The following is a 16,295-nucleotide window of genomic DNA, read 5'->3' on the forward strand; positions in this document are numbered from 1 at the left end:
TCAAAACTTAAAAAAGTGACATTATCATATTACCATTGTGGGTCAAATTAGATATTTTTATTTTTTTCTTCCAAAAATACCCTTAAATTTATTAAATAAATCACCCATTTAGAAAAATTAAGATTATTTAAAAATTAAAAAAAATGAAAACACCAAAAATGGGTGGTGTAACTTGGACGCATGAAGTCCACGTGGTCTTCATTCAAGAATCCTATCACCATTTCTCAAAAAAAAAAAAAAAAAAAAAAAGACAAGAAGAAGAGTAAAAGCCTTTTTCGAGACACAAAAGTGCATTGTACCGTCTGTACTGCTGGCGCCTGCTCGAACGACCAAGTGCTTTCGTTTTCAAATGACAATCCAAAAGCGAGAAACCGACCGCCAAGCATCAGATTTCCTGGTATGGCTAACGCTCCTTCATTTTCTGCTACTCTCCCAAACAACCTTTTGCCCTGCCAGTATTTCCTTGCTTCTCACTCTGCACCCATCATATTTCATGCAAAATCCCTGCTGTTCTCATCTCCAAAACCAAAAACCACCAGCACCCACATCGTACTATGCCCCAACAATCTCATTGCCAATGCCACTGCTCATTCCTGGAAATGGAGGACTAGAGTTTCCTTCTTTCCTGGTTTTTTAACTAAAGGCAGGGATGCTAAGAGCCTCAAGGAGGAACTTCACGCAGCACTAGCCCCTCTTGATAGAGGCGCTGGGGCTACTCCTGAGGACCAACAACTTGTAGAACAGGTGAGAAGTTGAAATCCTTTGACGGGTTTGCTTTATTCAACTCTTCTAGTTCCATTGTTTTCCTTTGTTTCCAGTGTAGTATTTAATATATATGGTGGCACAAGAGCAGAAAATTCTAGTCCTATTACTTGTTTTCTAGGTGGCTTAATGCGTATTTAATCCAATTGAACTCAACTACTATATATCATTTGCTTTATTCAAGTTCATAATAGTCTATGTATTTCTCAAGTAAACAACTTAAAAATGGTGTTTCTGGACTCGTTCTTTTTTCTTGATCAGATTGCTCGCAAACTTGAGGGGGTGAATGAAATAAAGGAACCTCTCAAGTCTAATTTGCTCAATGGAAAATGGGAACTTATATATACGACATCCCAATCCGTTCTGCAAACACAGGTGATGATACTTTGTTAATGTCTCTTCCTATTGTATGAAACTTGTTCTTGTACAATGGGCATAATCTTTCTATTTCAACTTCCTGGATTATGCACTGCTTGTAACTTTGTCTAGCACTTTATGCTGGTTGCTTGTTTTTAATGCATATGTACATGTGTAGATACACACAAAACATGATTTTGTTGCATTTGAGATCTCTATGTTAGGCACTTTGCATCCCTGTCCTCCATTTACTGCATAACATAGATTCCTATTTTGCAGTCTTTTGTTATCTTTCTGCTACACATGAAGAAGCTTAAATTGAAGAAAGTAACTTCTATGAGGTGGTGGAAGAAAAATGTAAAAAGAATTCATCCTCTTTTATATTTTCATGGTATAGTTGGTAGCATTTTCCAAATAGGAATTTAGATGAGTCACTTATATGGTTTAGAAAGAAAGAATATGATCCAAATTAAGTCCAAGGTTGATGCCTGTTGGTGTAATTTTGATCTTCGTTCTTTTATGCACCTTTTATCCAAGTAACTGAGGAAACTCTTGGTAGGGATATAGGTCTCTTAACATCTGAATTAATAGATATAGGTGATTGCGCTTTGTGTTCTATCATTTTACTTTTTATTTCTTCTTCTAGTTATTTTGCATCAATATCTTTTCTGTTATCTCTGGATTTTCTTGTGTTTGAATTCCTTTATACAGTGAGTCATGGTTGTTTGTGTGGGGAATATGTGCTACTTCAGTGGGGAATATCTTCTTTTTTATTCTTTTATTCTCTCTTATATATCACTCATTACTTATGGATTCATGAGGCAGAGACCAAAATTTTTAAGGCCAAATGGAAAAATATACCAGGCGATCAATGCGGATACTCTTAGGGCCCAAAATATGGAGACTTGGCCATTCTTTAATCAGGTGTTGCTTCTTATTTAACATCTGCTTTAAATGGCTTGCTTATATGAATACCTTGCCCTGTCTTTACAGCTTTTAACTATTATTTAGGCAATGATGGTGAGTACTTAACTACTTGTTGAACCTTATTGGAAGATGCGATATGATGAGGATTGTAGTATGTGACCCTCAATGGGCTGCCATCTTTTTAAGTTTAGGCTGAAGATACAAGGAAGAAACTAAATATGATGGAGGGCTCTTAAAAGGAAGAGGGCCTTGCTTTGCTTTTGAAGCAAGTATATGAGCTTCCCTAGCCACGGATTTGCTTCCTTTATGATGCAAGAAAGCACAACCTCGGATGCAGCAACTCTGATGTCCTGAAGGAGAGAAATTTTTCCCATGAATTAAGTAGGGTGGCAATTGATAGAATCTACTGGATCTTCATTAGTAGTTTCAAGGATGACTTTAGATGGTAGCTATGTTTGTTGTGTCAAAGACATCATCTTAGGAAATTTTGGCAGTATCTAGTGGTTGGCAATCAATCTGCATGTGAGTTTTGCTGCAATTGGTGGGATTTCTGATCAGTTAGCTGTTGCAATTGGTGACTTATCCTGGTGAGGAGGTTAAGGGAAGTGAATCGTTAATAGTCAATCCCCTTGCAGTTGCCTTGCTGTGGTTGAAAAATAGGGAGTGTCTCATTTGATGTCTTTAGACTCGGTGGTTGAGAGGGTGAAAAATTTGTCATGTATTAGGGTTTTTGTGGAGGGTCTTGAAGAGAAAATGTTGGTGTTACGTGAATACTTAACGGGGATAGAATTTAGATTCTGAGGGAACCTAGACCTTTTAGATTTTGTGGAAACCTAAAATCCTTTTCAAATACAAGGTTTGTGATTAATTTTCTGATTCCTTTTTTTTAAAATATCATCCTTTAAATAGGAACATTACAATGAAAATTTTCTAATTAATTTTCGCATGTTTATCTCTAATCTAAAAATATTGATAACAAAACTAATCTAAATTAATCTTAAATGAAATCTAATTCATATTAAATATAAGTCTACTTTATCACCATGTTACTTCCGTAACGGTTGGCTATGTTTACTGCGATTGAGTCAAGTCAACATCAGAATGGATTGGCTAGTGCTCCAGATTTATGTTTTAAGTCAAAGAACTGAGGCAACTGTGAATTAAAGAGATTGGTTTGTTCAGTTAATTATGACATAAAGGGAAGTCACTATAACTTAGTGAAAGGAATGGGGAGGGGTCTAATTACTCCTTATGAAACCTAAGATTGTATCATGAAATGTTGAGGATTGAATGAGAGGGATAAAAAGTCGAGTATTAGAGGTCTTCTTAGTTATTGGAAGGCTGATATTTTTTGTTTACTAGAGACAAAATTGGATTATATTTCTACAGAGGTGATTTGTAGTTTCTGGGGTTGTCAACATGTAGATTGGTCATATTTGGGGTCGAGAGGGGCTATGTTAATGTGCAATAGGAGTGTGGTGGAGAAGATTGAGGATTGTGTTAGGAATATTTCGGTAGCGTGTCCTTTTAGAACTATTATTGATAAATTTTAATGGGCATTTGCGGGTGAACATACTTAGGCTCAACTCTATTAAGCTCGGCTTGAATATTAAATAGGCCGTTCATGAACATGAAACTAGGATCAATATTAAACTATATATACTCGTATAAACTCGGTTCGGCTTGGTTAATATTCATGAACAAGCTCGTATAAAGCTCGATTCGCTTGTTAGGCTTGACTAGTATATATATATTAACAAAACTAACTTATATAATATATTACTTATTAACTAACAATAGTCTATATACTTTTTTTTTTTTGACATGTCCACACAAGAGGGGAGGAGGGGGGATTCAAACTAGTGAGTTATATAACAATAGTCTATATACTTGTACTTATATAGTTATACGTTATAAATTATAAGTGTATTCACTAATTTATGTTATATGTTTATTCATTAATATATCATGGGCAGATTTTTAATTTAGAATAGTTAGTATAATAAGATTTAAAGATAAAAGAAAAAAATGAATAGATATTATGGTCAACCATTAGGGAGTTTTAAAACACAAAAAATATCTATTCATTACATGGATATGCTCAAATGGGTCATGTAACAATTTTAAAAAGATTTATTAATGATTTGAGTCATTGAAAAGAGGGAGCTCGTGGGGTTGTCTTGGGGAGGTGAAGACAAAAAACTTTGGGACCTTTTTTCCGTCATTGAAAAGAGGGAGCCCGTGGTTGAAGCTTCTGCTCCTAAGGTTAAGGGGATGAGGGAGCTCAAAAATCTGGATTGCTCCATCTCTCCGGTGAAGGGCCAGCGTTGGCGGGGTTTTTTGGGGTCGAAAAATGCATTTTTCTTTCCCCCCTGAGGTGCAGTAGGATTCCCTCTGAGGTGCACTAGGGTTTTTATTGGGTGTTTGGTTGGGTTCCTTGTATACTTTCTTGTGTACTTAGAGGTTTTTCTGGGTTTTTGGTTCATTAGGGTGTTTGGTTGGGTTTCTTTGTATACTTTATTGTGTACTTAGAGGTGCATTGCGCTTTTTTGATATATACTACATTACTTATCAAAAAAAAATTAATGATTTGAGTCAAATAGGCTGTGTTTAGGTCAACCAATATGACCTTTTTTTTAAATGGGTTATGCGGGCCGAGTCGGGTCAACCCATCATGACCTGTTTGTTTATCAAACGGGTTAAACAGGAAGTGTCGTGTCCTTCGATTATTTAAATGGATTATGTTGGGGTTTAATAGTTTGACCTGTTTAACTAAACGGGTCGTGTCAAGGTTGACATTTAATGAGTTGGTGGTTTGACACGAACCCGACCTACGAACCTGTGTTGCCAGCCTTGCCCTACTAAAGCCCCCAAACTTATACTTCATTTGCATTTAGGCCACTGAACTTTTAAAAGTGATACTTGACCCCCTTCAACTAGACTTTCATGCAAGTTTTACCCTTTGCTAGCATATGGCATTAACACGAACATGTTAATTTTTGAATTGAAATGCCAAAATTACCCTTAAAAATTATTATTTTAAAAAAGGTGAAGTTTCAGCCATCAGGGAGTGTGGTTTGGCCACCCCTTTTACCAGTGTGGGGGTGGTTCAACCATTGCTTCACCAATTTTTGGGATGGCCAATTTTGGAGGTGGTTGAACCAGTCCCACAGCCTTTTGGTTCGGTCCCTTATCGGGGGGGGGGGGGCGGGGGCCTTTCATAGCTATAAAATGTTGATTTGATGATTATTTTGCTGCTCTTTGGTCTCTGACTTGACATTTTGGTGCGATCTTTTGCACGTTTATTATAACTTCATCCTGTTGTACAGCTCATGATCAAGCTTAAGGTCAATCTGTCAATTTTTGTGCAGGTCACTGCTAATTTAGTCCCTTTAAACTCAAGAAGGGTGGCTGTTAAATTTGACTTCTTCAGAATTGCTAGTCTGGTAGGTAATATCTTTCAAAATATAAACAATCCTTTTTTGGGTAAATTGGTAAGCATATGCTCAATTTGGCTTTTATCCTCTTTGATTCTAAACTTAGTGAAATTACAGAAATATTATTTTACTCATCACAAAGTGCATCTGCTATTTTCTCTCTAACACATGCCCATAGATACTTGAACATTATACTAGCCTACAGAAACACTCAAGGAGTTTATATATAGAACATGTGCATCATTTAATCTATTAGTAAGTGAAGCTCATCAAGGGAAAGCTTAGCAACTGCTTACGTGCTTTTAAGTTGAACCAAATGCAACTAGAAACTCATATTTAGATCTTGAAAGACAAAACAACAATCCTCTCCTTGATGAACTCAAATTGAAATCCTTCTAACCCAAGATTATTGTAGTATTGCCTGTGTTGAGAGGTTTAAATGAGAAGAAAATAGAGAAAGAGGAGGTGTGATCACTCTCACGTAGCCTCTCTCACATCTTGTTATGTATATTTTAAAGTTTAATACTTAGACCAAAATACCCCTATAACAAATCCCTATCACCAACTAATTCTTCTAACCCTAACCAACTCTTCTAACATCTCCCCCCTTAAGCTGGAGCATATATATTGTATAAGTTCAGCTTGGAACAAATAAATTCTAACCGATTTCGACATAAAGATTTTGTAAATATGTTAGCTAATTGGTCTCCAGACTTCACGAATGGCATAGATATATCTCCATTGTTATCTTATCTCGAATAAAATGACAATCAACCTTAGTATGCTTGGTTGTTTGATGAAACATTGGATTAGACGCAATATGTAGAGCAACCTTGTTATCACAAAACAATAGAATTAGAGTAGGAGCTGAGAATCCAATCTCCTGGAGAAAATGTTTTAATCACATCAATTCACTTGTAGTATGAACCATAGCCTTGTATTCTTGCTTTAGAACTAGACCGTGCCACTATTGTCTGTTTCTTACTTTTTCAAGTGACAAGATTACAACCTAAGAATGTACAATATCCTGTAGTAGATCGTCTGAGGGGGAATCTTCACAATATGCATCGGTAAAACCTTCTACCTTGAAATATTTGTTCGGTTTATACAATTTCCAAAAACCATGAGCTCTTTTCCATTACTGAATAATACGAGTAACAACTTCCCAATGTGAAACCCTAGGAGCCTCCAAGATCTGACTAACAATACTAACTGCATATGAAATATCTGGCTTGGTGATGGTAAGGTTATTCAACTTTTCAAATACACGAATTCCAGGATCTTAAAATAATTCCCCCCTTCATCTATAGTAATTTCTGATTAGGATCCATTGGAACCTCAATAGAACAAGCATCCATAAGATTTATCTCTTCTAACAGATTAAGTACGTACTTTCTCTAAGATAAATTGATAACTGTATGAGATCTAGCAACTTCAATATCCTGAAAATATTGAAGTTTGCCCAAATCCTTTGTATGAAACATCTATTGTAAAAAATAATATCAAGCAATGCCTCCTGAATCATCTCCAATAATCACAATATCATCTACGTATACCATAAGTAGGATATAGCCTGCACTTGCATGTAAGTGAAATACAAAATGATTTGTCTCACATCTCTCGAGACTAAACTTCAATACCGCCTTAGAGAATTTTTCAAACCATGCCCTTGGTGACTACTTGAAACATGCGAAGCCTTTTCTAACTTACAAAAAAGACCCTAATACTCCTGAGCAACAAACCTAGATGGTTGCTGTATATAAAATTCCTCATGTAAGTCCCCATGCCAAAATGCATTTTTGAAATCCTATTCAAATAAAGGCCAATCGAGATTAGTAGCCAAAGAAATAAGTCTAGGTATAACCCTTAGCAACCAAACATGCTTTCAATCTTTCAATAGAGCCATCAAGGTTTAACTTATCAATGTAAACCGATTAGTGTAAATCCATTTGCAACCAAAAGTTTGTTTATCAGGTGGAAACAAAACAAGCTCCTAAGTCCCATTCTGATGCAAGGTCTCAATTTCCAATTTCATGGCCCACCTTCAATTAGAGTCAAGTAAAGCATCCTGCATTGTCTTGAGAACAGACACACTAGAGATGGTAAATAAAGCAAGATAATGAAGGAAACAAAGAACTAGTAGTTACAAATTGACTTCTAGGTTGGTGGGAAGTACAAGAATGTTTACCTTTCTGCAAAGCAATAGGCATGGAATTTGATGTAGGTGAGGACACGAGATCTAAATACGGTAAGGATGATGGCGGAGGCACAAGAGCTAATGGTCGAGAGCGACGCATATAGACCTTGAGTGGAGCAGATGAGTGTGTGGGCAACATGTTTGGATGAGAAGGTGAGATAGACTCATATAGCAGTGGAATTGGGAACAAAATGTATGCGACATCAAGCTTAAGAGTAGAATCACCCAAAGAAGTAGCAGTAAGAAAATAGGGCGCAAACTCAACAAATGTGACATCAACGCTAGTGAAGTAGCGTCGAATAATAGGTCTATAGCAACGATATCCCTTATGGATTGTGGAATAACCAAGAAAGAAACATTTAGTAGCATGATGATCAAGCTTATTAGAACCAGGACCCAAATTATGAACATAACAAACACACCCAAAATTGTTCAATGGCAAGGAGAACGAGGATGAAAAAGGAAATAAGGGAGACTGAGGAGAGGTGCCATCTACGACCAAGGAGGGCATTCAATTAATGAGATAACAAGCAGTGAGAATGACATCGGTCCAAAATTGTTTGGAGACATGCATATTAAATAAGAGGGCACTTGAAACATCCAATAAATGACGATTCTTGCACTTGAAACTCCTTCCCCACCGACCTCAAACATAACTCCATTACTTTTGAACGTTTTTTAACAACTCCTGAGCTGATCGTAATTTCAGCATCAGAACTCCCTCCACTAATACCAATCAGTTCTTCATTATTGTCTGTGTAACACTCAAACATAGAAACTGTTTCTTTCAACATCTTTTGAACAATATTCAAGCTTGCTAGAATTACATTATAAATTCCTTTGACGCCGGAACAGCCACACTGAATTTTTTTCTGCTAGGTATTCAACATTCCCAACCCCATTTAACTCCAAGCTCATGTCTAATATGCTATTTGTTAGCTTCCTTTTTAAGCGACAAAAAGAATATCCTTCACCGACTGAAAATTAAAGGTTCCTTTCAAAACAGACATTTTTGAACCTTCATCTCTAGCTTGAACAACATGATCTTCGGGCGATAATTGTGCCTCTTTCCTTCCAAAAATTTCCATAGCCTTCATTGTCTGTTTTCCAAGAATGCCCATAATGCCCCTGCTCGAATGCTCTCTTTTCTAAAAGTGCCATTTCCCTTCAAGTACCTCCGCATATGAATGTTGTGCATGGTTCACCGTCGACAGCAACACTGGGTTATTACTAGGCATCTCCCTATTCCTGCTCCCACTTGCAGCTTTCTACTCAAGGTGATTTGCCAACTGCCTCATATGAGAGAAGCAATTGCACCAGTCACTTCCTTCTCGATCCTCTGAAACTATGATAAAACTATGCCGCCCTCCACCACCATATTCTGAAAGCTACATAAACCTTTTGTGATTGTTCTTTCGTTGCTCCATAATGTACGCTGTATTTCCATGTCGAAAGGTACTCCAAAAGTCTCTCAAATAATCTCTTTTAATCAACGCTTCCATTGAATTCATCGGCCAAAACACACTCGACCTGCCTAGAACCACCGCTCGAAAAATACCTTTACTTCTCTCTGCGAAACGAACACCATCATTCCCAATCTCATATTGAATCTCATAAGATTTTGTTTCAACATAGAAATATCCCAAGTAACCATCGCTCAATTACGAAAAACAATAAACAACAAAAAGTCCAGAGATGAAAACTTTGTTGCAAACTCTCACACGGCAAAACTCACCTTCACGCACCGACACCTAAGAGGGACCAATGCTTAACAAATGAGATTCTTAAATTCAAGAAAAAACATCATGGGTCTATCATGCCTGAATAGACCCAAGATGAAAATTCCATCAAAACTCAAAAAGAAGTTTACACCTTGTTGGTTAGTACAAAGACATGAAATCTCAAAGCGATGCAAAAGAAACTACATCTCCTGATGCCCACATCTAAAGCTCTCATTGCTCCCAAAGGAAGAACCTGTTCGCCAAAAGAGTGAATGAGGTTAAGCTTTGAAGCCTAGCAAGGGTTACTTGACATGAGAATTTGCTAAGAATGCATGCAAATAAAACATTTCATATTATGTGAATAAGCAGGAAAAACTTTCTTGAACATATGTAAACTTATTTTCTTGTTTACTTAATAAACATTTGATGCAATACTTGGAAAAGCATGATAACTTTCATTCTTTTTGATAAGTGGAGAAGCATGCATAACTTTCATGAGAACAATGATGTCAGCATAATTATCAAATCCATGTTTCTAAATTTTATTACATATTTCTCATGAGTATCACATAATTGTCCACCAAAATTTTGGCTAACCCTTCCCATAAGCCTATAAAGGTTTGTGAGGCATCTAGACCTAAGCGGGGAATCTACCATGTATAACAGCAGCATGATATACCATCAACCACAAGGAATTGAAATAACCTGCATGAATCACGAGGGCTGGAATGTGAATTGGCCATGAGAGCCAGAATGTGCATTGACCTTGAGCCCGAAATGTGCGTCTTACTAGTCCCAAATCATAGAATAAGATGTAAACATAAAGTTTATTACAGTTGGACAAATCCATGCCTTTTCATAACATTTTGAATGTAACATAGCAAATTCACCATATCTTCAAATATATGTTCGTAAAATATGAAGGGCTTGTTTGATAATGCTCTTTGGAAGGGCTTTTTTTTCTTTTTTGCTAAAAAGCAAAAGCATTAAACAACAATTCCAACCACTTTATACTCACAAAATGCTCAAAACTATTTTAATCTTTCTGTCACATCAGAATATATTTTCAACAAAAAAGAAAGAAAAAAAAAAAACACCTTCTAAAAAATGTAATCAAACAAGCCCAATCCTCAACAACAAAATAAAAGTTTATGAATGGCTAGAAACACATTTAATACTTTCATGATATACAAATTTACTCAATGTTACTCATTACAATAAATCATATCAACAAGACATACAAATAAATGGCAAAGGAATATTCTATAGAATACTCATCACTATGATCTTTCCTTATACATATGTGATGACATAATTACAAGTCCCATATTGTACTTGTTCATTTGTGTCTTCTTCTTTATTGATGTCACCTCTTCTCGTCGTAAGCTTTAGCTGCCAAGCTCACTTGTCAAGCAAACTTTGGAGAACTGATGTTTATTAAATTGAAAAAACATAGAAAAAAGAAATAGGTAAATAAAAATTATTCAAATGAATATTTGATGTGCTCTTCCATATGACTAGATCATATAAGTCATATGCCTTACCTATGTTTAAGGTTGAGGTCCTAAAATTTATTTTTCACCTTACAACTGTAGTAGAGTACATGTCTCCCCTGAACCTCCCAATTTTTCCTAAAAATGTGTAACTGACAAACTGTGGTCTATGCTTCTATCATTCGTTGAATTCATTGGTGGACCAAAATGGTTTATGCTCATTTTTTGTAGTAAAGAAAAAAACATTGTAAAGTTTGTTGGCAGTGAATATACAGTCACCACTTTGGGAAGAAAACTTCTGACAACAATAATAGTAGCATTAGTACTATGGGTGAAGATGTAAGGTATGGCGAATGTGACAAATGAGTAAAAACAAAGATCGAAGTAGTGAGGAAAACTTCCAATTCTCACTTCATTGGGTTGAGAATATGTTGACTCTCTCTCTTCCCAAAGGTATTGCTCTGGTCAACCCTTTAAACTGCTATAAGAAACTTTGACACCAACAACAATACGAATAAACAATAATGGAAAAGATGTTTAGGGCATTTCCTCAATGATAATGTTTAATCGAGGGAGTATTTTCATAATTTCGAGCTAATTATGATTTATTTTTTTCCACAAGAATAACAACAAAATACAATATTTAGTTGCCAATCTTGATAATTTGTATTATCTACCTTGTGGAGCTTTCTGGCTGTTATTTCTAATTCTGGTGCTACATAATTATTTTTAAGAACTTGATGTATAATAAACAAGTGTATGTAGAGCTTTCAACTTTAGAGTTTATCAACAAAATCTAGTTTTCTGACTAACATTCTGTAATGCTTCACAGATACCTATTAAATCACCTGGAAGTGGTCGTGGTCAGTTGGAAATAACTTACTTGGATGAGGAGTTACGGTATCTACCATTTATTTTAACTGTGAATGTTAGTATAATTAAGATGCATACTAAACGTCGTGATAAAACTCTCATATTTTTGGCTCTTGGGCTTCTGCTCAAGTTGTAGTGGGTGTCTCTTTACTTCAGTTCTTAACCAACTAAAATAATAAAATGTAATAGAAGTCTCAGACTATTGCTAAATGCTAATTCACTAAACAGATGAAATAGTTCCATATCTTACAAGAGCCTTTACTTTTGCAAATATACCCAATGTGTTAAAATTCCTGAATTACTTGTAAATATTTGTGCCATGGCAATCTAGTTTCTTTACATAACTTGTACATCTTATCTAGAATTTTCACTTACTGTTTCCTGATGCAATACCAAATAATTACCATATTTTAAAACATTCTTGGCAATACAATTTCTGAGTTGCGAATGTGTTACTACAACAATGGTTCAATATAGAGTTTTGGTAAGCATATTTGAGATACTCTCCAGCATATTATATATAAGGTATGCTTTTGATTGATGTAATTTGAACGTTGAACTCCATTTTGTGTTAATATGACTATTATTACTTATGCAGGCATACATGTTTAAATGAATTTTTGAGCGTGTCAAGTTAATTTACATTTGGTGAAAATTGAAATCATCATGTAGTTATTATTTGGGCCATATAATTTTACTGTGTTTGTGATTTTTTGGTGAAGACTTGCCCATTTTTTGGATCTCTAAAATCTTTGCCTAATGAAATGAGACTATTTGTTCTCCACTTGCATCTTCAATATTCTATGGACATGTTAGGAAGTAACTTTTTCATCCTCAGTAACTTTCTATAATTACTCAATTTTTGTGTTCTTGTTCTTAAGAAGAAAGGAAATTATATCTACCACATTTCAAAAGTTGGATTCCTGTATTCATTTTAATATGGTTCCCTAACAAAACACTATACATATGAGTGTCAGTTGCCATGCCTTCCAATTGACATTCTAGAGAAGGTGAATCGAAGATATGCATTATTGATTACAAAGTATAGAAGCCTTGAAAAAAATCTAATGTCTTAGAAACCCAGGGCATATTGTAGTATGGTGGAAGATTTGATATGTATATATTGTTAGTTTCGGATTGGCAAAGAACACCACACATACAACAAAATACAAATGTCTATACAAGATGTTAAATCATCAATTTTCCTAAAAGTTTAAGCTGATAGGAAGAGACACATTTAATCATTTATTCGCTTCTTTAACACTCCCTCTCACTTGTAGACTCAAATTTTCTTTTTATAGGTGAGACCCAACACATGGAATATTTAATTTAAATGAGGGTGAATGATGGAGACAGGGTTTGAACTCATGATCTCTTCTCTAATACCATGTGAAATCACCACTTTTATTAAAAGTTTAAGTTGATAGGAAGATATACATTTAATCATTTAATCACGTCTTTAACACAAGGCAACAAGATTTGAAGTGTTTGGCTAACTTTATACCTACTACTATTGGCCATATGGATTATAAACATTCAATTAACCCACATTAACATCATTCAGAAACACTCACAAACTCACAAATTCAAACCAAACAAAAACTGATTACATCCAACTTATGCATGTGGGCATCTTTCTGCCTTGAAACACAAACATCTTTTAACCTCCAAAGGGTGCCGCAATATGCGGATGTTTCAACACAAGCATCTTTTAAACTCAAAAGAACTACCAAAGCACTCCATATTCCTGAGCAAACCACTTTGGGCCAAAGTCGACAAATCCTTAAAAGCAATACTTATATACTGTCACCAATTCTTCCATTTAGAGTAATTACCAAATTACTTCATTTTAAAGAAAAACACTTTCTTTTAACGCCGAGGAAGCTCAAATACGTAAAGGAGTTGAAATTAATTTGATGCAATTTATAACAAATTTCCACCTTAATCAAATTCCATCAAGTAAACCTTATCTTTATCGCTTTAGCTCCACCTGAACCAAAGCATGCACTATCCAAACAAGACGGCCATATTTTTCACAACTAAAGCCAAACTTGATTATGTTCTTATTGAACTGAATGCAAACATGCATCAAACATCATATTTTCTTGAATTACAGCATGATCAAACCTTGAGCTCTGATACTAGTTTACTGTAACAATAGAAACATGCGCACAAAGACAATCATATTTGACGTGGTTCAACTAATTTCTTGCGTACATCTATGGACAATGCTAACCAAATTCCACTATCAGGGATACAAATTACAAACACTCAAGACTAATTTTCATAAATCTCATACCTAATCCCTCACAAACTTTACAAGTCCAAATCAACCCAAATCCTTTACACCAAAATCTAATACCCAACTCACGCACTGCGCATCTTTTAGTCCCAAAAATTGTCTCTTATAGAATCAAAAGAACTAATGCATCCTTCCTTACATGTGAGCAGACCAACTGAACCGAAACCACCAATCTTTAGAAGCAATAAGTATTTATAGACTCAAATTTTTATTCCTTAATGAACAAGGAATACCATTTAGTTTCTTTGACAAGGAAAAAGCTTTCCTTTCCGGACCAAGAAAATTCAAATAAGTAACAAGTGAAATTATGAATTTGAGGCAATTTACAACAAATCTTCACCTTCAATTTTATCAAGCAAATATTTTCTTCCACATTAGCTCCATCTTAATTCAAGCAATCATTCTCCAAAAAGATGACCGTCTTTTCTTCAACTAGAACCAAACTAGCACGTGCCTTTATCAAACCAAGTGCAAACGTGAACCAAACAAATCTTCTCTCGAATTATTGTAGGATCAAACCTTTGCTCCAATAAATCAATACATTGAAATAGTGGAACCTTCGATACTAATGTGTTGGAGTTTCAGATTAGTGAAGCATACTACACAAAGAATAAAATAGAAATCTCAATCTCCGCACAAAACAACAAGATTTAATGTGGTATGGCTAATACAATGCCTACATCCACAGGTATGCCTACCAGATTTCACTATCAATAATGCGGATAACAATACTTGATTAACTCACACAAACCTTACAAACTCGAATGAGCTCAAATCCAGTTACACTCACACCTCAACCCAATTCTCACACATGAATTTATTAGCTCCAAAAACCATGAAGCATCTTTCAGCCTCCAAACAACCACATGCTTGTTTGTAGGTGTCAATTCTTATTCCTTGTGGATAAGGAATGTTAGTTACTTCTTTGACATAGAAAATGCTTTCCTTTCATATCCAAAAAATTGAAATATGTAACTAAGTTATTGGAATTTAAGGCAATTTATAAGTCGTACAAATTGTCTTACCTGCCTGTACAACCTTAGTCTGTATCAAAAGATCAAATTCTGGATTTCATATGATTATATTAACTTTGAATTGCATGCATTTTTTCTCAGTATTTTACTTTTGCCAAATTCGAATTTCCTTTTTGCAGAATATCAAGAGGTGATAGAGGGAACCTATTCATTTTGAAAATGGTGGATCCATCATATAGAGTTCCTCTTTGATGTAGTTTTTTTCTTCTAAAGAATGATTGTTGAGCTGCCTCTGCTGACAGTGAAGTTAAGGACTTTGAAGTTGTGTTTATCAATGAAGAACTGTAGCTAGCTAATAAAGAAGAATCAATTCTAACTGCGACCCAGGAGTTGAAACCCCTAAAACTAATATTTTCACACTATATGGAGAAATCATCCAAATATTTAATTATTTCCTGTGTGGGATGGGCAGTTTCGGGAATGTGATCTCTCTTTAAAAGTACGTTTCTTTGGTGTTGATTTTACAAAGATGTGCTCTGATTCCTGGTCTCTTACACCTTGATGTTCCACTAATTGAGTAGGTCAGCCCTCTGGCTCATATGGACAACTTGCTAAGCTTGTGGACAAACCTCTGGCGTCTAAGGGTATTTTCTATTTCTTTTAAAAAATGATTAGGCTTATTCGGAAACTTTGAAAATACTTGGAGTTGCTACTCACTTTTATTTTTTAACTCCATAGGAAGGGTTTGCTTAGCTTACATTCATTAAAGATAAGTTCAGATGTCAAGTTAATCCATATGTAGGTATGATGCATCCATGCTTGTCTGATAAAATTAACAGCTTACTAAGCTAGGGAAACTTTAATATTTAATTATTCTCTTGCGGACATGCATTGTAATTAAGCAAAGTTATTACAACAGAATTAATCTCAGAATTCAACCTTGTTCTCAAATAAAATCTTGATGTCTCAATTGCATCAATCTTCAGCCTATAGTTTTAAAATTATGATGATTTAAATTCTCAATTATCGTTATTAATTTGAAGTATAAGTGACATGGGAGCATCCACACCATCTGACCTACCAGAAGTCCAAGTGTGACAGTCTCCCTCCAATGGACCTCAAGCTCGTTTGAACCAACTTTGACTCTGCATTTGGTTTAAGCCAACTAAGTTACGGTTTGAACCACGACTAACGAGATATGATACAAACTTTGAGTAGAACTCACGTTTGAAAACCAGCTTGCAAGGAGAGG

The 16,295-nt window shown here is 35.3% G+C and overlaps 1 protein-coding gene across 4 annotated transcripts; it reads left to right on the forward strand.

The window, feature by feature from the left end:
* The first annotated feature begins 325 nt into the window (after positions 1-325).
* Positions 326-16,295, forward strand: LOC148587555 (putative plastid-lipid-associated protein 4, chloroplastic). 4 transcript variants are annotated; one of them, XR_015911470.1, is made up of 7 exons: positions 326-744; positions 1,024-1,137; positions 1,945-2,043; positions 5,418-5,492; positions 11,727-11,794; positions 15,223-15,687; positions 16,087-16,295. XR_015911470.1 is itself a non-coding variant. In XM_088513440.1 (6 exons), the coding sequence occupies exons 1-6, from the start codon at positions 400-402 to the stop codon at positions 15,293-15,295; spliced, it is 774 nt and encodes a 257-aa protein (XP_088369566.1). In that variant the 5' UTR covers positions 326-399; the 3' UTR covers positions 15,296-16,295. The 4 variants fall into 4 exon arrangements, 3 of the variants coding, with proteins under 3 accessions (XP_088369566.1, XP_088369567.1, XP_088369568.1); XM_088513440.1 differs by having other exon boundaries at positions 15,223-16,295; XM_088513441.1 differs by having other exon boundaries at positions 11,727-11,788; positions 15,223-16,295.

Source organism: Corylus avellana, chromosome 2, assembly GCF_965113065.1.
Source record: "Corylus avellana chromosome 2, dhCorAvel1.hap1.2, whole genome shotgun sequence".
Classification (NCBI taxonomy): Eukaryota; Viridiplantae; Streptophyta; class Magnoliopsida; order Fagales; family Betulaceae; genus Corylus; species Corylus avellana.